The sequence below is a fragment of the Myxocyprinus asiaticus genome, chromosome 41 (genome assembly GCF_019703515.2).
Source record: "Myxocyprinus asiaticus isolate MX2 ecotype Aquarium Trade chromosome 41, UBuf_Myxa_2, whole genome shotgun sequence".
NCBI lineage: Eukaryota > Metazoa > Chordata > Actinopteri > Cypriniformes > Catostomidae > Myxocyprinus > Myxocyprinus asiaticus.
Window position 1 is genome coordinate 1,032,501 of NC_059384.1, and position 22,500 is coordinate 1,055,000.

Here is a 22,500-nt window from a genome sequence, read left to right on the forward strand (position 1 = left end):
TGACTGAGACTAAAGTTCAGCGTTCCACCAAGAAACTCGTACGGCTTTGGAACTACAAAGGGGGAGTAAATAATGTCATTTTCATTTTTGCCTGAACTGTTCCTTTAACCTGCCTTTGTTTTTTTTTTTTGTTTTTTGTATTTTTCTCCTTTTTTCACCCAATTTGGAATGCCCAATTCCCAATGCGCTTTTAAGTCCTCGCGGTCACGTAGTGACTCGCCTCAATCCGGGTGGCGGAGGACGAATCCCAGTTGCCTCCATGTCTGAGACCGCCAACCCGCGCATCTTATCATGTACAGTATCTCACAGAAGTGAGTACACCCCTCACATTTTAGTAAATATTTTATTATATCTTTTCATGTGACAACACTGAAGAAATGACAGTTTGCTACAATGTAAATTAGTGAGTGTACAGCTTGTATAACTGTGTAAATTTGCTGTCCCCTCAAAATAACTCAACACACAGCCATTAATGTCTAAACCGCTGGCAACAAAAGTGAGTACACCCCTAAGTGAAAATGTCCAAATTGGGCCCAAAGTGTCAATATTTTGTGTGGCCACCATTATTTTCCAGCACTGCCTTAACCCTCTTGGGCATGGAGTTCACCAGAGCTTCACAGGTTGCCACTGGAGTCCTCTTCCACTCCTCCATGACGACATCACGGAGCTGGTGGATGTTAGAGACCTTGCGCTCCTCCACCTTCCGTTTGAGGATGCCCCACAGATGCTCAATAGGGTTTAGGTCTGGAGACATGCTTGGCCAGTCCATCACCTTTACCCTCAGCTTCTTTAGCAAGGCAGTTGTCGTCTTGGAGGTGTGTTTGGGGTCGTTATCATGTTGGAATACTGCCCTGCGGCCCAGTCTCCGAAGGGAGGGGATCATGCTCTGCTTCAGTATGTCACAGTACATGTTGGCATTCATGGTTCCCTTAATGAACTGTAGCTCCCCAGTGCCGGCAGCACTCATGCAGCCCCAGACCATGACACTCCCACCACCATGCTTGACTGTAGGCAAGACACACTTATCTTTGTGCTCCTCACCTGGTTGCCGCCACACACGCTTGACACCATCTGAACCAAATAAGTTTATCTTGGTCTCATCAGACCATAGGACATGGTTCCAGTAATCCATGTCCTTAGTCTGCTTGTCTTCAGCAAACTGTTTGCAGGCTTTCTTGTGCATCATCTTTAGAAGAGGCTTCCTTCTGGGACGACAGCCATGCAGACCAATTTGATGCAGTGTGCGGCGTATGGTCTGAGCACTGACAGGCTGACCCCCCACCCCTTCAACCTCTGCAGCAATTCTGGCAGCACTCATACGTCTGTTTCCCAAAGACAACCTCTGGATATGACGCTGAGCACGTGCACTCAACTTCTTTGGTCGACCATGGCGAGGCCTGTTCTGAGTGGAACCTGTCCTGTTAAACCGCTGTATGGTCTTGGCCGCCGTGCTGCAGCTCAGTTTCAGGGTCTTGGCAATCTTCTTATAGCCTAGGCCATCTTTAAGTAGAGCAACAATTCTTTTTTTCAGATCCTCAGAGAGTTCTTTGCCATGAGGTGCCATGTTGAACTTCCAGTGACCAGTATGAGAGCGTGAGAGCGATAACACCAAATTTAACACACCTGCTCCCCATTCACACCTGAGACCTTGTAACACTAACGAATCACATGACACTGGGGAGGGAAAATGGCTAATTGTGCCCAATTTGGACATTTTCACTTAGGGGTGTACTCGACTTTTGTTGCCAGCGGTTTAGACATCAATGGCTGTGTGTTGAGTTATTTTGAGGGGACAGCAAATTTACACTGTTATACAAGCTGTACACTCACTACTTTACATTGTAGCAAAGTGTCATTTCTTCAGTGTTGTCACATGAAAAGGTATAATAAAATATTTACTAAAATGTGAGGGGTGTACTCACTTCTGTGAGATACTGTAGCTTGTTGAGCGCGTTACCATGGAGACATAGCACGTGTGGAGGCTTCATGCCATCCACCGCGGCATCCACGCTCAACTCACCACACGCCCCACCGAGAACGAACCACATTATAGCGACCACGAGGAGGTTACCCCATGTGACTCTACCCTCCCTAGCAACCAGGCCAATTTGGTTGCTTAGGAGACCTGGCTGGAGTCACTCAGCACACCCTGGGATTTGAACTAGCGAACTAGCGAACTCCAGGGGTGGTAGCCAGCGTCTTTTACCATTGAGCTACCCAGGCCCCCCAACCTGACCTTGTTTGATGGTTTGCAAATGGTGTGTTAGTATGTGTGTCTGCATTTGTTTATTTACTAGACTAAATGTGGCAACAGGTGAAGACTAACTGGTTAAATGTAAACTGCCTAAACACAATCTCTCTCTCGTTCTCGCTCTCTTTATTCTTCTGTTTTCATAAATTGTTCCCCAGCACAGTATTAAAGCAGCAGTTAAATGATCACAAACCGTCCAATCATTGAATCACTCTCAATGTGTCACATGATCACTGGAGGCTGTCTAATATCTCTCTGATTAAAGGCATTAATGACTCTGTGTTACCCGCAGCAGCTCTCCGGAGATGGACGGTCATCATGAGTTTAGGGTATAATGCGCCTCGGCTGCTCCAGGAACTAGTCAAGCACATGTCTGCCTCTGTGTCTTTATGTCTTTATTTAGAATAGATAGAAAACTCCTTTACAAATGAAAGAAGCACTTCAGCATGAATAAAGCATAGCAGCATTTTTGCACTTTTATCTTCATCATGAAAAATTCAGAGCGCTATTGACACCATTCTTGTCTGAGGGCATTTTAATGGAGGTAGACAGACAGGTGACAGAAGACACTGTTATGAAAGTCTCTTTCAGACGCATCATGCATCTGCTTCCATCGAGAACACTTTTAACACAGATTTGACACTTTCAGTCGCAGAAAAGAGCGATTGTGGACGTGGGCATCTTCACAGGTCTATTTCAGTGATGACAGGTGATAAAATGTGCCATCCTTGGTGTTTCCTCTGCAGGCGTCCTGATGGGGCGATTCCAGCTCAAGCTAAGCACCGTTTCACTGATCACGAAACGCCACGTCATCCTGTCATCTTAATTACCGCTGGCAGGTCTTAATGAAACACAAGCCTCGTTAATTACCACGAATGTGTGGATTTTGTTTACCGCTGGCGAGTGTGATATTGCATATTAAAAGGGGATTTGGCTTTGGGTGTATTAGGTGAGTTTAAGCTATCACAGACTGTTTGAATAACAGCGATGTTGTGCTGTTAGCATCGACGCCACAAACCAGATGGTTCAGATGGTTTTATTTCCTGAGTGAAGAGAGACATGTGCAGTCAACACTTGCTTTGAAACTCGAGGTCTGTAGTCAATCAGGGCAATATGACCAAAATCTGACAGTTAACTTTTGATGATAATAATGCCAAAAGTAATACATTGATAAGACGAAACAAAAGTGCTTTAGAATGCAATGTATTGTTTATTTCCATATAATTGAACATAAGCCAATCATCGGCCTACAATCAGTCTGAGATCTATTATAAGGACGCATCAATGTACACCTGCGCCAGACGCTTTTGGAGCGTCTCACTGTGGTCGTGTCGCATCATAGACATAAACAAACAGTTTTTAGGTCTTGAGATCCCTGTGTTTGGATTTGCGCTCCATCAAGCTGTGTTTGAACACAAGAACGTGTTCTCATCTTGTGTTGTGCTGTCGGTAAGTGTGTTTGTTCTCTGTATAAGCTGTGCATTGCCTATAATCAGTGTTGGATGTAATGCATTACTAAGTAATGAATTACTGCAATTAAATTACTTTTTCATTGAAGAAAGTAAAGTAAGGGATTACTCTTAATTTGTCAGTAATTTAATTACAGTTACTTCTGATGTAATTGCATTAAATACTGTATATATAAAACAATAGTGAATTTACAATCTAATGTTCAAATTTATGTTTTCTGGGGGGCCTGGGTAGCTCAGTGGTAAAAGATGCTGGCTACCACCCCTGGAGTTCACTAGTTCAAATCCAGGGCGTGCTGAGTGACTCCAGTCAGGTCTCCTAAGCAACCAAATTGGCCCGGTTGCTAGGGAGGGTAGAGTCACATGGGGTAACCTCCTCGTGGTCGCTATAATGTGGTTCATTCTCGGTGGGGCGCATGGTGAGTTGTGCGTGGATGCCGCAGTGGATGGCGTGAAGCCTCCACACGTGCTATGTCTCCACGGTAACGCACTCAACAAGCCACGTGATAAGATTGATAAGATTGACGGTCTCAGACACAGAGGCAGCTGGGATTCGTCCTTCGCCACCCAGACTGAGGCGAATCACTACACGACCACAAGGACTTAAAAGCGCATTGGGAATTGGGCATTCCAAATTGGGTGAAAAAAAATAGGTTTTCTAATTTAACACCGCCCCCTTAAATTCTTTCTACGTTTATTTGATTTTATATGATTTATCTGAAAGAATTATTTAAGGGTTTTAGAAAGTAATTAGTAATAAGTAATGCAGTTACTTTTCAGACAAAGTAACTAGTACAGTAATCTAATTACACTGTAGAAGATGTAATTAGTAGTTAGTAATCAGTTACTTTTTTTAGAGTAACTTACCTAACAGTGCCTATAAAGCTGACGTTTCGCTTACTGCCCCCTGGAGAAAACAGGTAGTACTACAAGCTTGAATTGCTCAGGAATCTTCCTTATTAAGGTCCGAGGACATGATTAATTGTGTACATTTTTAATGTAATTAATCACACTGAATTTAACGTGTTAAATCGACAGCCCTAGTTTTAATTAAAACGGTTTGATCATGATTGTTATAACGTCATTTTTGTCTTGTCTTCGTTATCGTTTACAAAATCAAAACAACTCAGAAAGCAAAAGCAAAAACTCTACCTGCAGCATGATATATATCATGGAAAATCTCTTGGTCTGAGTTATTGTAATACCGTTATACTGCTCACTCGCACTTAAATCTGAAATGATTCTGCAGTTCATACAGGGACTCATTCCTGAACTGAGGACTGAAACGACTCCGTGAGCAGGATAGGAAGAGAATGATGCGCTCAGAGGAAAGAGACGTTGATAAAAACCCGTAGAGCTCACAGTGTCTGCTCTTTCCTTGAGCACAATGTGACACTCATGGAAAGCAGTACGCCATTATTCACCATCAATAGAGTAAAACACTCTCTTTAAATATTACTCACAGTTCTATACTGAGATAACGAAATTCAGGTGAAGCTGGGAGGTGAATTGGAAAAAGCACAGAACAATGTTGTGCGGTTGGTTGAAAATAGAAAGGTGTTTTTAAATGCTTTTAAAGTCAACATGAAATCAAAATCAACTCTATTTACATTCTTAGCACAGGCTCCTGGTCCTATTGTGAACGATTCATCAGGGCATGCTTTTACAAAGAAAAAAGTGTGTGTCTTAATTAATTAGCACCCCTGCTTTACACCAGCCAATCAATTCCCACCCTACTCTTTTTGTTGTTATGTTTCATGTATGCTTTAAATTGTTGACTGGTTTGCCTCAATTATGGTCGAAATGATCCGTTCACAGTTGGTTTGCTCAGGACTTTGGTGTTTGTGCCATTATAACTGATGTTCTTTGTTGTTTTTAAGTCACCGATTCTCTTATTACAGGACGGGTTTTAAGAGCAAAGCCTAGTATTCATAAAAGGATGAATGTAAAGCTGGCTGACTTATGAAACAATCTCAGATTGGCTTAGAAAGCGCCAGTGTTTACATTTCAAATAGCAGATGTTTCATCGTGATACGCTACAATGCAATCATAGACACGATTAGACTGCTTTGAGAAAGAAGATTTCTTGCCTTTTGCAATGAGAATGCGTAGGAATAAAAACACTCCTCTTAATTGAATGCTAGTGTGTGTTCGCTGTATTCGCCAACCGGTTCTGTGTGTCCACATGTCTGGAGTGTTCAGCTATTGACCAGAGATGAGCTGCATTTGTTGACTTGCAAACGAAACGAAAACGCAGCGAGAGTACAAAAGTAAAGGGATTAGAATTAGCGTTTGTCAGTTTTTGTCTCCCACGCCAGGCCTGAGGTGGCCCGTGTCGCCCCCACACGCTTGTACAAAGACCAGCACCTGTATTGCAAACAATTTGCGCCGGTTTACCACGGTATATCACGCCTTTCATGTAAAACGCTCCTTTGCCTTTGTTATCTGCCTCACTGCATCGCAGCCAAGTGCAGTGTAAAAGCAGCCACTCTTCTCTATTTCTGGACACAATTACTCCTGCAGTTTTCCGGATTGCTCTCGCTTTCATCCCTCGGGGTGTCGTGCATCCGTGTCTGCTCTTTTTCCAAGATAATAGTCATTTTTCCACTCTAGAGGAACGTTGCATTGTTTCAGGTCTTCTGCAGAGGTGGAGATGTCGCTTCAGGGCTTCTGTTTGCTTTGAGAAATGATGACATGTTTACAGAGCAAGCCAACATGATAAAGAAGGGGACAATAGTGGGTTTGGTCTTATGAGAGTTCGGTACATCATAGATGATGTTTCAATGAAGGGATCCTTCTTAAGCTAAAGATATTGTCTATTAAACTCGACGTGAAAGCTGGTGTGACAGTATGATACAGTAAGCAGCTTTTATTACCTCTTAAAGGAGCTCTTTATCCAATTTGATTTCCATTGTTCCTATTTTAAAGTACAGCGGACGGCCAACTGGTGCCCGTTTATTGTCCTGAAGCTAAGAACTGAAATGATCATTTTATGATGTTTTCTTCAGAAAAGTCAAGGTAATTTTAGTCAGTATTGATATTTAAAATGCTGATATCTAAATTGCTTCATTCTGATATCTATTAAAAATTTTAGAAATGGCTTTGCTCTTTTAAATTATTATTATTTTTTTTTCAGATATGATACTAAAACTTTAAAATTAAATTTACTTGGTAACACTTTACAAAAAGGTTCTGTTAGTAAATGCATTAGGTATCATGAACTAACAGTGAATAATGATTTTTTCAGCATTTTTTAATCTTTGTAATGGTAATTTATAATATACTATTGATCATGTTAGTTCATAGTGCATTAACTAATGCTAACAAATACAACTTCTAATTTTAAAAATCTTTTTACGCTTCAGTAATATTTCATTATGCTTGGTGCATGTAAACTATAGAAATGGCTTTTCTCGGGGGGGCCTGGGTAGCTCAGCGAGTAAAGAGGCTGACTGCCACACCTGGAGTCACGAGTTTGAATCCAGGGCGTGCTGAGTGACTCCAGTCAGGTCTTCTTAGCAACCAAATTGGCCCGGTTGCTAGGGAGGGTAGAGTCACATGGGGTAACCTCCTCGTGGTCGCTATAATATGGTTCTCACTCTCGGTGGGGCACGTGGTAAGTTGTGCATGGATTACGTGGAGAATAGTGTGAAGCCTCCACGGTAAGATGCACAACAAGTCACATGATAAGATGCGCGGATTGACGGTCAGACGTGGAGGCAGCTGAGATTTGTCCTCCGCCACCCGGATTGAGGCGAGTCAATACATAACCACGAGGACTCGTGATTGTTTATACAAACGTGATTACTCCTCGTTTGATTGGGGATTGAACTGTGGTCTCCCGTGCGACTGATGCAATGCACTACCAGTCCTGCCACGAGGGAAAGTAATTGTTGTTGAGCCGTTCCAAATATGTCCGATGGGAGATAGGGCATGTCAGTGAGTTGGCATACTGTTGCCGATCCTAGAGTACCGGAACTTTCAGAAACAGCATGCCGACTTCCCGTTTGAACATATTGGTAAATGCACAATGGCAATAAACTGATTCTTGAATTTACATCACTAGCATTCTGTACTTTGTTTACAAAAAGCGGTCTGGACTCGGCATTTAGGTTATCAGCATGTAAGCTTGTGTTTAGGTTCTTATTTATTTAATACTTCAAAACTATTAAGTGTTTGACCCTTCTTGATTTATAAATATGATATGCTATGAATGCAGAAAATGACAACAATTATAAAAGTTGTCCTTACAAGTTGGAAGGATACAATCCACCAGTTAAGTTTATCTTCATATTATCTTCCTGTAACACCTTCGTGAAATATTATCCGGCGTTTATATATAAACTTGAATGTTTTTCGCGGTCACAATGTTTCGAATTTCTTTCTTTATCTCGTTGGTACCGCAGAAACACAGTGCTTTGTTTACTGGCGTCTCCATCCATCAGGGCGCGGGGCATGTTTGATGACGTAATCGAAAACGATCTATACTATATACAGAAGTCAATGAAAATAGTTTAAGAGAAAAGCCATTTCTTTTTTCGATTTTCTCCACTTTTTCTCCCCAATATGGAATGCCCAATTTCCAATGCGCTCTAAGTCCTCGTGGTGGTGTAGTGACTCGCTTCAATCCGGGTGGCGGTGGATGAATCTCAGTTGCCTCCGCGTCTGAGACCGTCAATCCACGCATCTTATCACGTGACTTGTTGAGCGCGTTACCACGGAGACTCACAGCATGTGGAGGCTTCACGCTATTCTCCGCGGCATCCATGCACAACTCACCACACACCCCACCGAGAGCGAGAACCACATTATAGTAACCACAAGGAGGTTACCCCATGTGACTCTACTCTCCCTAGCAACCGGGCCAATTTGATTGCTTAGGAGACCTGGCTGGAGTCACTCAGAATGCCCTGGATTCAAACTCGCGACTCCAGGGGTGATAGTCAGCGTCAATACTCGCTGAGCTATCTAGACCCCCAAAATGTATTGTTAATCACCGTAATAACTACAAAAGGCTACATCATGACTAAAAGTTTATCAAGAGTGATGCTTCCAGGAGCAGTCATGTAGAGACACAAAACACCATTATGGAAACACATGTGACACTTAAATAATGCAATAAATATTAACTACATCAAATATAACACAGAACACCCCAATGAAGAAACACAACTATTCCCATAAAATATAATAAAATGTGATGGGTTACACAGAAACTTCTGGGAACACCCAATTATTGTTTTTCACCGTAATTTTAACAATAATTTACCGTAAAAAGTAAGTTTTCTCTTGTTAAACATAATAGTAATTTTTACCATTAATTATACAGTAATATCATAGTTTTTACATCTAAAAAGCAATTTTTACAATATTTTACAGTTTATTTTAATGTAACTACTCGTTAACAAATTAATGTTTTTTTACTATAGTATTTTGACATTCTTTCACCGTTAAAATTACATAAAAAATTACAATTACATAAATTACGTTTTTTTTAAAGTGCAGGACCTGTATTGATATCACATGAAAATATCTACTAGTTTACTTTTTAGAAACGGTTTCTTAAAAATGCAACTTTTGCAGGAATATGTTTTTGCAAAAGGTTACAGTACTCGTGTCAGACTTTTAAAACATAAAAATGAATTTCAGACTCTTACCAGCTTTGCTCATGAATATTAATTATTTGACATCATGTTTGCCCAATAGTCCATTGTGTTTTGTTAAAAGGTGATTAATATGTAATCGCTAGCTATTGTGAGCTTACCACTTAAAAATGTGTTAAATTCACCCGCCACCCTATTGGTTAGCACAGGTCTTAGGCCACGTCCACACTAATACTGTATGTTGTCGTTTGAAAATGCATCAGTGTCGCTTAATTTACGGCTCTCATCCACACTAGGGCTGCGTCCACATTAATCAGGATACATTTGAAAACGGTGTTTTCGTTTTCGAAACGCTCTCCGTCCACTTTGTTTTCAAGCATTTCCAAAAGTTGCTCGTCCACGCTGCGTATGTGAAAAATCGCCGTTCCATGTGCGGTCTGAAACGCAGTTGTCCTCGTGTTTCGTCGCCAGATGGCAGTTCCGTGTAAACTTCGTGTCGCGTTTGAAGGAATGCTTTGTGAAGGCTGTACAAAGTAACATTTATCTTTAACAACGCTCTCAAAGTGGATTACAGGCACAATAACGCCGCTACAATGTGGGCCGCCATCTTGATTGTTTTGGGTTGAATGGATCACATGACCGCGTCACATGACAACAAATACGTCATCGTTTTCAGATATCTCCATCTCCGTCCACACTACAACACGAAGACGGCATTTTCAAATGTATCCACTTGGGAAATCATTTTCGAAAAACTCCAAACGCCATCTCATTGTGGACGGAAGGCCAAAACATAGAGAAAAAGATGCATTTTCAAACAAAAACGTATTGGTGTGGACGTGGCCTGGAATGCTGTTTTCCTCCATCGAAAACTGAGCTTTTTGAAAAAGCACTGCATAACTGCATAGTTTGGAAAACGATGACGTTAGGAAACGAAAACGGATTGGCCTTAAAGTCGCCATTTTACTCAGCTACAGTTTTTGTCTTTGAACTAAAGCCAAGCAAAACAAATCTTAAAATATAATGAAAAATAATCTCCTAAAAAGTGGGCTGGACGAACCTAGAAATTTCTAAAAGTAATGGTTGCTGTGCTCTTGCTACAATAAAATATATGGCCTAATGTACATTTTCTGTCATAGTTGAAACAGTTTTGTAATCCATGTTCTGATCCATAATTCATAGACGATCCTCGTAAACTATCAATCCAGGTCCTGGTTTATGTGAGAAGGAATAAAAAAGGATCTTTAGAGATCACGTCATCAGTTCAGGCACCTCAGAAATGCTTGTAAGTCAAGACTGATCAATACTCACAAAACTCTGGGTTTAAGCTGACGTAAATCACACGTACAACAACCTGGATGAAAGACATTAAACCCGGCAGCATTCTGCTCAGACTGCATAGAACTGATCCATGATGCACACTTACGAGCTAAGAGCACTTCACCTGTTCAGATCCTGTTGTATACGGCTGAAAGGGTCACCAAGTCCACACATTAATGGCTCTTAGTAAGGAACCTTCCCTTCAGAGCACATGAAAAATACATCCCAGTCTTGGCCCAAAACATCCCAGCACAGAGTGGAAAAGGCCTATAATTGGTAAATGGTCACATGACCCGTTGAATCTGCTGCTGTACCGGCTGCGCGGTGCGAGGAGGCCTAATTGGTGTCAGGCGAGGTTGCGGGAGCAGCGGTGCAGTGAGCACGGCCGAGCTCTTCATTTAGCAGGTATTTGTTGTTGTTGATGCAGGTGTGTTGAGTTTGTTATCGTCTTGTGGGCCTCACACTGGTCATAATGAGCGTCACAGCACATAGCGCTCAGTCGCTGCTCGTTCCCATGGATTCAGCTCTGTCCACATTAATTAGAAGCAAAGTTTCCTTGGTCACTGATCCTGAAGTCAGAATGAAACGGGTGAAGATGATGGATGTGAGGAAGATCAGAACTTCTGTCTGTCTGCAGGATTTGAAGAGGTTGAGGGCTTCGTTTCAGGAGAATGAGAAAGAGACTATCATCCTTACATTCCCTCTATACATCGCCTGACAGTAAAGTAACAATCAGCCTTCACTGCTGGAAACGTCTTGTTACACTTTATAATAATTTGCATGAAGAACTAAATAAAAATAACTAGAGTTTTTGGTCCTCGACAGCAAGATGCTAGGGTGTTGTTGGTGGTTGCTTAGGTGTTTTGGGTGGTTGCCAGGGTATCCTGGGTGGTTTATTTGGTGTTTTGGGTGGTTGCTAGGGTGTCCGGGGCGGCTTATGGAGTGTTTTGGGTGGTTGTTATGGTGTTCTGGGTGGTTGCTAGGATATTTTGGGAGGTTACTAAGGTGTTTTGGGTGATTGCTAGGGTATTCTAGGTGGTTTCTATGGTGTTTTTTTGTTGTTTTTAGGGTGTAATGGGTGGTTGCTTGGTTGTTCTTGGTGATTACTCGGGTGTTCTAGGTAGTTGCTAGGGTATTCTGGGGTGTTCTGGGTGGTTGCTGTGGTGCCCTCTGTGGTTTTCTTGCTTGTTCTTGGTGGTTGCTAGGCTGTTCTGTGTGGTTGTTATGGTGTTCTGGGTGTTTTCTATGATGTTCTGAGTGTTTTTAGGGGGTTCTATGGGGTTTCTAGGGTGTTCTAGGTGGTTTGCTTGCGTGTTTTGAGTGGTCGCTAGACTGTTCTGAGTGGTTGCTAATCTGTTCTGGGTGGTTTATGGGCTATTTTGAGTGATTGTTAGGGTGTTCTGAGTGGTTGCTAGGCTGTTCTGGGTGGTTGTTATGGTGTTCTGGGTGGTTTATGGAGTGTTTTGGGTGGTTGTTAGGGTGTTCTGAATGGTTGTTAGAGTGTTCTGGAGAGTTTCTGGGGTGTTTTGGGTAGTTGTTAGGGTGTTCTGAGTGGTTGTTACTGTTGTGGAGGGTTTCTGGGGTGTCTTGGGTGGTTCTTAAGGTGTTCTGAGTGGTTGCTAGGCTGTTCTGGGTGGTTTACGGGCTGTTCTAGGTGATAGTTATGGTGTTCTGGTTGGTTTATGGAGTGTTTTGGGTGGTTGTTAGAGTGTTCTGGAGGGTTTCTGGGGTGTTTGGGGTGGTTGTTAGTGTGTTCTGAGTGGTTGCTAGGCTGTTCTGGGTGGTTATGATGTTCTGGGTGGTTTATGGGGTGTTTTGAGTGGTTGTTAGAGTGTTCTGGAGGGTTTATGGGGTGTTTGGGGGTGGTTGTTAGTGTGTTCTGAGTGGTTGCTAGGCTGTTCTGGGTGGTTATGGTGTTCCGGGTGCTTTATGGGGTGTTTTGAGTGGTTGTTATGGTGTTCTGGGTGGTTTATGGGCTGTTCTGGGTGATTGTTATGGTGTTCTGGTTGGTTTATGGAGTGTTTTGGGTGGTTGTTTTGATGTTCTGAGTGGTTGATAGAGTGTTCTGGAGGGTTTCTGGAGTGTCTTGGGTGGTTGTTAGGGTGTTCGGAGTGGTTGCTAGGCTGTTCTTGGTGGTTTATGGGGTGTTTGGGTGGTTGTTAGGGTGTTCGGAGTGGTTGCTAGGCTGTTCTTGGTGGTTTATGGGGTGTTTGGGTGGTTGTTAGGTGTTCTGAGTAGTTTTTAGAGTGTTGTGGAGGGTTTCTTGGGTGGTTGTTAGGGTATTCTGAATGTTTTTTAGAGTGTTGTGGAGGGTTTCTGTGTTGTCTTGGGTGGTTGTTAGGGTGTTTTGAGTGGTTGCTAGGCTGTTCTGGGTGGTTACGGTGTTATAGGTGGTTACGGTGTTATAGGTGGTTTATGGGGTGTTTTGATTGGTTGATAGCCAGAGGGGAACTGGCCCCCACAGTGAGCCTGGTTTCTCCCAAGGTTATTTTTCTCCATTAATCAACATCTTTTGTTTTTTGTTTTGTGTTCCTTGCCACAGTCACCTCTGGCTTGCTCACTGAGTTTCTAAATAAAATTATTATTTTATTTTTATACACACTACATAACCATATTTAATCAAACTACACAATGATGACAATGATGATTTTCTTTTAAAGCATTGTTTTTTGTAAAGCAGCTTTGAAACGATGTGTGTTGTGAAAAGTGCTATACAAATAAAAATGACTTGACTTGTTAAGGTGTTATGAGTGGTTGCTAGGCTGTTCTGGGTGGTTGTTATGGTGTTCTGGGTGGTTTGTGGGGTGTTTTGTGTGGTTGTTAGGGTGTTCTTAGTGGTTGCTAGGCTGTTCTGGGTGGATGTTATGGTGTTTTGGGTGGTTTATGGGGTAATTTGAGTGGTTTCTAGGGTGTTTCCGGGTGGTTGCTGTGGTTTTCTGGGTGGTTTCTTGGATGTTCTTGAGGGTTTCTGGGATGTTCTTGGTAGTTGCTAGGGTTTTCTTGGTTGTTGCTAGGGTGTTCTAGGTGGTTGCTTACTGGCCCAAGTGATGAGTCCACCCTCATGTTGTTATGATATGTGATATAATGTTAATGAATAATAAATTTAAGTATTTATTACATTTTAAAGTATTACGCCGTTGACTATAGTGAATAAAACAACTTGAAGTGTTTGTTTAATAGTTATATTCCTAGCTTGTTCCTGAAATATATTAGATGAAGCTGTTTGCACCCAATTAATGAGACTTAGATAGTCATTCATGTTCACTCAGTCATTTGATAATTTCACCTCTTTAAAACAGATGTTCTTGTTTTAATTTCGCTTTACTTAAAGTTTCACTAATATTTCATTTGAACTCTGTTATGATAAACAGATGTATTTTTTCACACCTGTGATGCAGATAGAATCTGTCAGTATGAGGCATTAAATGAGGGCTGAATTGATATCTGCTGTTCTGGACTGTAGATGCACAGTACTGTCATATCTGTAAAATAATGGGTGGCCTTTCAGAAGACTGTAAATCATTAGAACTCTCTCTCTCTCCTTCTTCAGCAGCTGAATAATTCTCGTCTGACTCTGGCCTTTGTTCTTCTTAGCTCAGGCTCTGTCATTAACCATCTCTCTCAACAGCCTCTTTGGCAATAGGTAATATTTTATTACATTCCATGTTATTCCTTTGAAATGTAATGGGGGAAAAAGTGCTGGAAATAAATAAAAAAAATAATAATATATATATATATATTTTTTTTTTTTTTTTTTTTTTTGTAAAAAGTTATGGAAATCAAATAAAAAAGTAATGGAATTTTTTTTTTTTTTTATTGTCAAAAGTTATGGAAATAAAAAGAAAGTAATGGAATTTTTTATTGTTTTTATTTTTTTTTAAGTAATGGAATTAAAAAAGTAATGGAATTAAAAAAGTAATGGAATTAAAAAAGTAATGGTAATAGTACCGTAATGGAAATTAAAAAAGTAATGGAATTAAAAAAGTAATGGTAATAGTTCCGTAATGGAAATTAAAAAATAAAAAGTAATGGAATTAAAAAAGTAATGGAATTAAAAAAGTAATGGAAATAGTACTGTAATGGAAATTAAAAAAGTAATGGAATTAAAAAAGTAATGGAAATAGTACTGTAATGGAAATTAAAAAAGTAATGGAATTAAAAAAGTAATGAAATTAAAAAGTAATGGTAATAGTAGCGTAATGGAAATTAAAAAAGTAATGGAATTAAAAAAGTAATGGAATTAAAAAAGTAATGGTAATAGTACCGTAATGGTAATTAAAAAAGTAATGGAATTAAAAAAGTAATGGAAATAGTACTGTAATGGAAATTAAAAAAGTAATGGAATTAAAAAAGTAATGGAATTAAAAAAGTAATGGTAATAGCAGCGTAATGGAAATTAAAAAAGTAATGGAATTAAAAAAGTAATGGAATTAAAAAAGTAATGGTAATAGTTCCGTAATGGAAATTAAAAAAGTAATGGAATTAAAAAAGTAATGGAATTAAAAAAGTAATGGTAATAGCAGCGTAATGGAAATTAAAAAAGTAATGGAATTAAAAAAGTAATGGAATTAAAAAAGTAATGGTAATAGTTCCGTAATGGAAATTAAAAAAGTAATGGAATTAAAAAAGTAATGGAATTAAAAAAGTAATGGTAATAGCAGCGTAATGGAAATTAAAAAAGTAATGGAATTAAAAAAGTAATGGTAATAGTGCCGTAATGGAAATTAAAAAATAAAAAGTTGTGGGAAACTTGTCTGTAATGAAAGATTTATAGAAATGTATTTAGTAAACATTGAATATGCAGATCTGTAGTTGCGGTCGTTGACGTCCCTTGATCTAGCCACTAGCATAACTGCTAAATGTTTAAAAAATAAACATCCATAAACTTGAAATGCTTTTTTTTTATTTTTTTATTTTTTTTCACCCAGTGTATTCCATGTGGAAGTATAATAGTTAATGAGTTCATGATGTCATCTGTATCTTCATGTACAGTAAGTGTCATGCTACACGCTGCTGAACCGCACGCTCTATTTCATAGCCATACGGTGTCATTTTAGATTACAAGGGGGCAAAATAGTAAAACAGATGCTCCAAATGAAGCATCCGGGTGAAAAAAACGCAATTTACCCCCCAGAAAAAGGGTTTATTTTGGGCTGTTCTTTCTTCTTGGCTCAATATCTGAATTCATTTTCACAGGATTTACTTTCAAACTTTGTGTGGTTAATTAGTGAAAGAGTAAATTATTCTCCAGCATAATTTATTAATTCTATTAACCTTTGTGAAATAATCCATCCATGTCTGATTAATCTAAAACCCTCTTAATTTAATTATCAATCAGTCCGTTCACTTGCGGATAATGTTCCACTAATTGCACCAATCACACATTTTAATTGCAAGTTCGTTTGAGAGGGATCGAGCTGCAACAGTGACTCTTGATTACTTCCGTTATGAATAGAAACCAACATTAAACTTCTGATTCAGCGTTGAGACATTTAGAAGGTTATCCTTTATTTGCGTTGATGAGCAGTGGAGAAAGCAAACCTTTTATTTTAAATGCTAGAAAATAAGTTGAATTAAACAAGAATTGGTCAACATGAAAAAAATGTTTTATACATATTTACTTTAAGTCTGGCTCTATTCTGTTTGAAACGTCAGTCAAGTATGTCCTACATGTTTATCTCATTGTATATCCTGTTTCAGTCATAAATATTTCATATTACAGAAGTGAAATGGGTTGAAATGCTGTTTCTTGTTGACTTTAAATGTAACCACTTATTAACATTTACCAAAAACTACTATGGTACTTTAAAATACTTTACGTGGTAATCATGCAGTATATGATATTTGGGTCAGTGAGCTCTTTTGTTTGTTTTTGTTATCCAGATCTATTAATTGATTCAAAAATACATTCAAATTCAATTCACACTAAACAATTACTTGACTACACATCTTCAGTGATGACATTATTTCAGTTTCTGAGTTCGAAGTCATTTTGATATTTTTCTGGTCATGTTGTGGTCAAAAATGTCATGTGGTGTAACTGTCTGGAGATTCTTAAAAATAAAAATAAGTGGTTGCATCAGTAGTGCAGAATAATCTTTTATTATTAGCAGCGAAAAAATTTAGTTTTAAAATATGATAAATATTTGAAAAATGTTTGTCCTGCAAATCAAAGTCATGTGGTGTAACCAACACGCAGGTAGCATTTTGATGTCATGTGACCAAAAACATTTAAACAGAGAGGAGCCCAATAGATCGTCGTGACTGTGTGAAGTTAAAAAAAAAAACATCTGATATTTGATTACATTTATTTATTTATTTATTTATTTATTTATTTTTTACGCATAATTTGTTCAGGTCAAATGGAGTAACCCTGAGAAAAAACTTTGATATTTGTGACTCAAAGATTCATGATAAATGAAATATATATTTTATCTAAAAATAAAAGTGTTTAAACCCTTTTTTGAAATTAATGATTAAGTTGTGTACACTCATTCAAGGTGCAAGGAAAGTATTTTAATATCTTTTACTTGATGGTTACACCACTTGACATTTAAAAAAATAAATATTATTATTATTATTATTTAATTTTTTTAGTTGAAAGTTTTATATATATATATATATATTATTATTATTATTATTTGTATTTATTTATTTATGAAACCAAAGTGGACACCAAGATTGTTTTTTTATTTTTTTTATTTTTTATTTATTTATTTATTTTTTTTTACTAAATGTGTTTTAACCTTTTAAGCTCTGAAGGTGTTTTGAAAGATTTCTCATTTCAGTGGCATACCCCAAATTAAAGGCTTATAACTTGACAATAATAATAATGAATAGATAAATAAACAATGGTCAGGTATTTGGTATCATTGTAAAGATTATCATTTTTTTATTTTTTATTTTTTTTAATTATACATTCTGAGACTCTCAACCTAAGAATCTGCTGAAAAAAATAAATAAATAAAAAAATAGCCAAAAAGTTACTTTTTGTATTTTTCTTATTTGACATTATCTCTGGGTGTAAATAAGGTGACTCCGAAAAACTGCTTTTGTTTTGTTCCCAATCATGTCAACTCTATCTGAGAAAAATGTTGTGTTGATACGACAAAGCAATCAAAAGTTATAACATTACAAAAATCATTTATCATAGTGTCCAAAAGCATCTCCAAACAAATAAAACATAATAATTGTACATAAGAACTAATTACACATGCAAACACAACAATGACTAAAGGTTTGCATAGCATGCAGACATGATTTTAGTAATGAGATTTCACAGAATGAGTTTCATTCTGTGTCATTTGAGTCATCATTGAGTCTGTGTCATGTATTTGGCGCCATCTCCTGGTGGTCATATGTAACATTGTGCTTCATGTGGATTATCTAATGATCTATACATCTGATTATCTTGTGTGTGGACTCGTTTGAAAGATAATCACCTCCTCTAAATTTCTATTTAATATTTTATGTTCCATTTATTTTTTGTGAAGTTATAAGTGTAAATGTAGCAAATAAGCAACACCATTATAATTGTCAAATACATATACTTAGCTGTTACTCTCTATATTTTTGTCTGTGAGTAAATCAAATAGGCTGGTTGTATTTTACTCTTTGAGAGCTTTCCAACAACATATGACACATGGATATTTGATGAGTTTGCTGTTTTTACTGATTGCAATAATATCTACGGTGCAATTTTTATTTATATAAACGATCAAAACGAAACACTTCTGATTTGTCTGCAAATTTCAAAGCACTTGTTCAGTTTTGGTCATAATGTCTACATGCATTGGAAAGTAGAGCTTCTAAACTTTCAAACGATACCGATTTTGTGTTGGTCAAGACTATTATTTTTCTTGCGAACCGAACTTAAAGGGTTAAACTAGATTTTTTGAATATTTCTAATTTTTATCACCTCGGATAACCCTATTTGTCAATGACCCAGTGCAGGACACAGTACTGACACCTTATCAGAGATGCCGGTGATAAAATCACTTAATAACCTTTTCTGTTTAAAATTATATCCAACTCTGCAACTTTGTTTTCATGATGTAGTAACACTGCAAACCCTCAAACGACAATGTAAACAACTTTACAGCTCAAATAATGCACAGGTATTAACAGAAGAATTAATATGAGCTTTTGTAAAATTTATAAAATTCACAATTCTGTCTTTAAATGCTTTTTTTTTAAAGGAGGGACGAGTTGAAATTAATGTTTGTTGTAATCAACATTATGCCACAAATGCTGTCGATTGAGCTTAACTTGTATTGAACCCGGAATATTCCTTTAATACTGGTCAAACGTCGTCTTTACCCGCTCTGACAGCAGAAGCAGCTCTGTGACCTTTTGCCGTCTGAAATATTAAAGAGCAAATCGAGTCTCTCTTGTAAAGCTAATTTGTCTCAAGCGTCTCTTGGCCGGAGGACAGAGAGTTTGATTTGGAGGATCTGCTGTAGGTAGTGTGTTTCTGTGTGGTTCCGGCTCTACTGTTCTTCTGGCATTAATAATGCGACCTGAAACCCCGGCTGCTCGTAATTTCACCTCCATTTCATTTGTCTCAGAGTGTCACAGACAGACAATATTCTCAGTAAGACTCTGAGCTCCGGCTCTCTTGATCCACCTGCTGAATTGAAGAAAAAATCTTCCATCCTTTTTTTTCCGTATTCCATTAATTCTTCTACATATCAAACGCTCTTGTGAGCCTGACTCATTGATGAGAGTGAACTTATGTCGAACCTCTCGTCCATGTTATCGGCGGAGTTTGGGCTCGTTGAATTGGCCACACTCAGGAATTCAGCACTTGTGGTGTTCGCCGTCAAAGAGCTTCGCTCTCAACGCTATAAATTATATGGCGACATGCTCCGTGTGGAGCTGGTTTCTCGCCGGCCTCGGGTTGTCGGCTTTAGTCTGTTATTTAAATCTGTTTGGAGGAAGACTCTTGGGTAACATCAGAGCTCACCGCTGGCTCCTCAGCCCCGGTGCCAATCTAACCATCAGCCGCCAGGATTATTCCTGTTGAAGCATACATGAATCTGTGCTGTTTCCACAATCACACAGTGATTATTCAGCGCTGTACACTCATATGGTTCACTGAAGACAGTTTGGCTCTCATGTGTTTGTATCTGCCAATGAGATTTGTTTGCTCAGAAATAAAAGCCCAGATTTGACTGGAAGCTCAGACATTCTTGTTCATAATACAGGAAGTGTGTCAGAACTGTACCTGCATTTACAAAGAATGACTTCCCTGTTATACCATGAATTTTAAACTTAACATGGTAATACAACAATAATAATAATAATAATAATAATAATAATAATAAACAATAAAACATGGTAAAAACGATTTCATGTACAATGGCAATAACATGATATTGTGGATATTTAACATTGGAATACTGTGTATTTTTATTTGTACAATGGTCATGCTGTTTTATTTTATTTATTTATTTATTTGGACATTTATCATAGGAACATCATGGTTTTTTGGACATGGTACCATGGTAATACTGTGGTATTTTAGACATTTGCCATGGGAAAACTGTATATTGTTATGTGCACTATGGTAGTACTGTGTTTTTGGACATGGTCCCATTTTAATAGCATGGTATTTTAGACATTTACCATGGCAATACCATATATTTTTACATGTAATGTGGCAGTGCTGTTTTGTTTTTGTTTTTTGTTTTTTTGTAAATTTACCATAGTAACATTTATTTATTTTTATTTATTTTTTGGACATGGTATTATAAAGATGATACCATGGTATTTTATATATTTACATTGATTATACCATATATTTTTATATGTATTTTTTTATTTTTTGATGTGGTATGATGGCAATACATTATACCATAGTGTTTTAGATATTTATTATGGCAATACCATGCTTTATTTTCATGCTTTTATTTATTTATTTATTACATTTACCATAGTAAAAAAATAAAAATAAATTTTGAACATAGAACCATGGTAACACCATGGTAATTTTTAGACATTTACATTGGTTATACCATTTATTTTTATAGGTACCATGGTAATATTATAGTTTTGTTGTTTTACATTTACCATGGTAATACCATATATATATATATAATTTTTTATTTTTATTTTTATTTTTATATTTTTTTTTTACTATGGCAATGTTGTTTTTTTAATTTTTTATTAATGAATTAATGTTTGACATTAATCGTTGTAATGCCATTTTTTTTTTTTCCATGCACTATTGCAATGCTTTGTTTTTTTGGATATTGTATTATGGTGATACATGGTATTTAAGACATTTACCATGGTAATACCATATATTTGTGTATGTACCATGGATGATTATTATATTAATATTCAGTTTATATTGCACTCCACATACTTCAAAGAATACCTCGACATTTCTGTTATCATATCCAGTGTTTTTTTGTTTTGTTTGGTAATAGTAATGCCGAGGTATATGGAGTGCAATATAAACTGAATATGAATATAATAATCATTCAGGCCCATAGTTCAATGATGTTTACCATGATGTAAACGTTTGGCCACTTTGAGATTTTCAGCATCGATCAACTTGTCTAGTTAACAGAAGTGTTAGTGTTATAAACTCTACCAACAGTGAATGGATAGCAAATATTTTCTGGATATTCTGTCTATTTCTGTCTATCCTTCTGATTCAGAGTCCCTCAGATGTATAACAATACCTTCTTTACAGCCACTAAATGCATGTGTCTCTCTCTCTGCAGCGTGTATCAGGTCGTTGTTGAAGAGGAGCGCCCGCGTCGTTCGCAGAGAGCGGCAGAGATCCTGCGCTGTTACCCGATCCCCATTCACTTCCAGAACGCGTCTGTACTCAACTCACAGTACTACTTTTCAGCGGAGTTCCCCGCCGCTCGTATACAGGCCCCGATGCCCTTCACCATCGGTGACAACCGCACGTATGATGGATACTGGAACCTGCCACTGTTGCCCCACAAGAGCTACAGCATCTACTACCAGGCAGTGAGCACGGCCAACGGGGTGAGAACTAACAACAACCCTCACAAACTAGAGTTTCATGCTTTCTGATGGGCTTCAATCGTCCTGTACCATGTTTGAGGGATCATTCATGTCTGTTACAGGATCACTGAATGTTTAATACTTATGAAAGCCTTTTATATCACAGAAACTGAAGAATAGGTCATTAGAAGACTAATAGGCTCTCAGGTTTTGCCCTTTGCAATAAAACACAGCTTTATTATTTATTGTTAAATTTATTGTGATGCAGTGAACACACACGCCTGAAACTTTTTCTCGCTGTGATGCAATTAAGACTCTTGCAATTAAAATAAAATCTACGGACTTCACAGTTCAGCATTGTTTTCTCACAGGTCAGGTGCCGTCTTCAGCTCACTTTGATTAATCGCATCTGCTGCGACCCGGTCAAATGTGCTCCGTTTTGGGCTTGTTGCTTTAAAATGATCTTTTCCAGCGTACTTCACATCACATGCTACTGTTCTTTAATTGCTCCCAATTAGCAGAGCACCACCAATTACAGGAAGCAGTTTCTTGTCTCCCTGGTGACACTCATTTACAGAAAAACAAAAGTCAGTTTGCGAAGAACCCCAGCGAGACGCTCTTGTGACCTTCGGCGTTACCGCTCTGCAATTCGCTCTTCCTCCTCCAATTAGTTCCTTTTTGAAGTTCCACATTTATTTGGCTTATTTATTGTCTTCACAACAAAGTTGCTCAATGTTTTGGCGAGGTCAAATTATGAGTGCACGGGAAACCAATGTTTGCTTGTAATTTCAGAGTTTCATGCCGAACTAATATGTGGATATATTTTGCCCTTTGAAAAATCTGTGGAATTGTGCAGAATGGATTAAAACAA

General features: G+C 38.2%; 1 protein-coding gene across 10 annotated transcripts in view; it reads left to right on the forward strand.

The window, feature by feature from the left end:
- Positions 1 to 22,500, forward strand: part of LOC127431906 (receptor-type tyrosine-protein phosphatase mu-like) — a 359,297-nt gene that overhangs the window by 210,336 nt on the left and 126,461 nt on the right. For all 10 annotated transcript variants that reach the window (XM_051682542.1, XM_051682543.1, XM_051682548.1 and 7 more), the window contains exon 12: positions 21,377 to 21,650. In XM_051682542.1, coding sequence (XP_051538502.1) covers positions 21,377 to 21,650 — 274 coding nt within the window. The remainder of the gene's footprint in view (positions 1 to 21,376; positions 21,651 to 22,500) is intronic.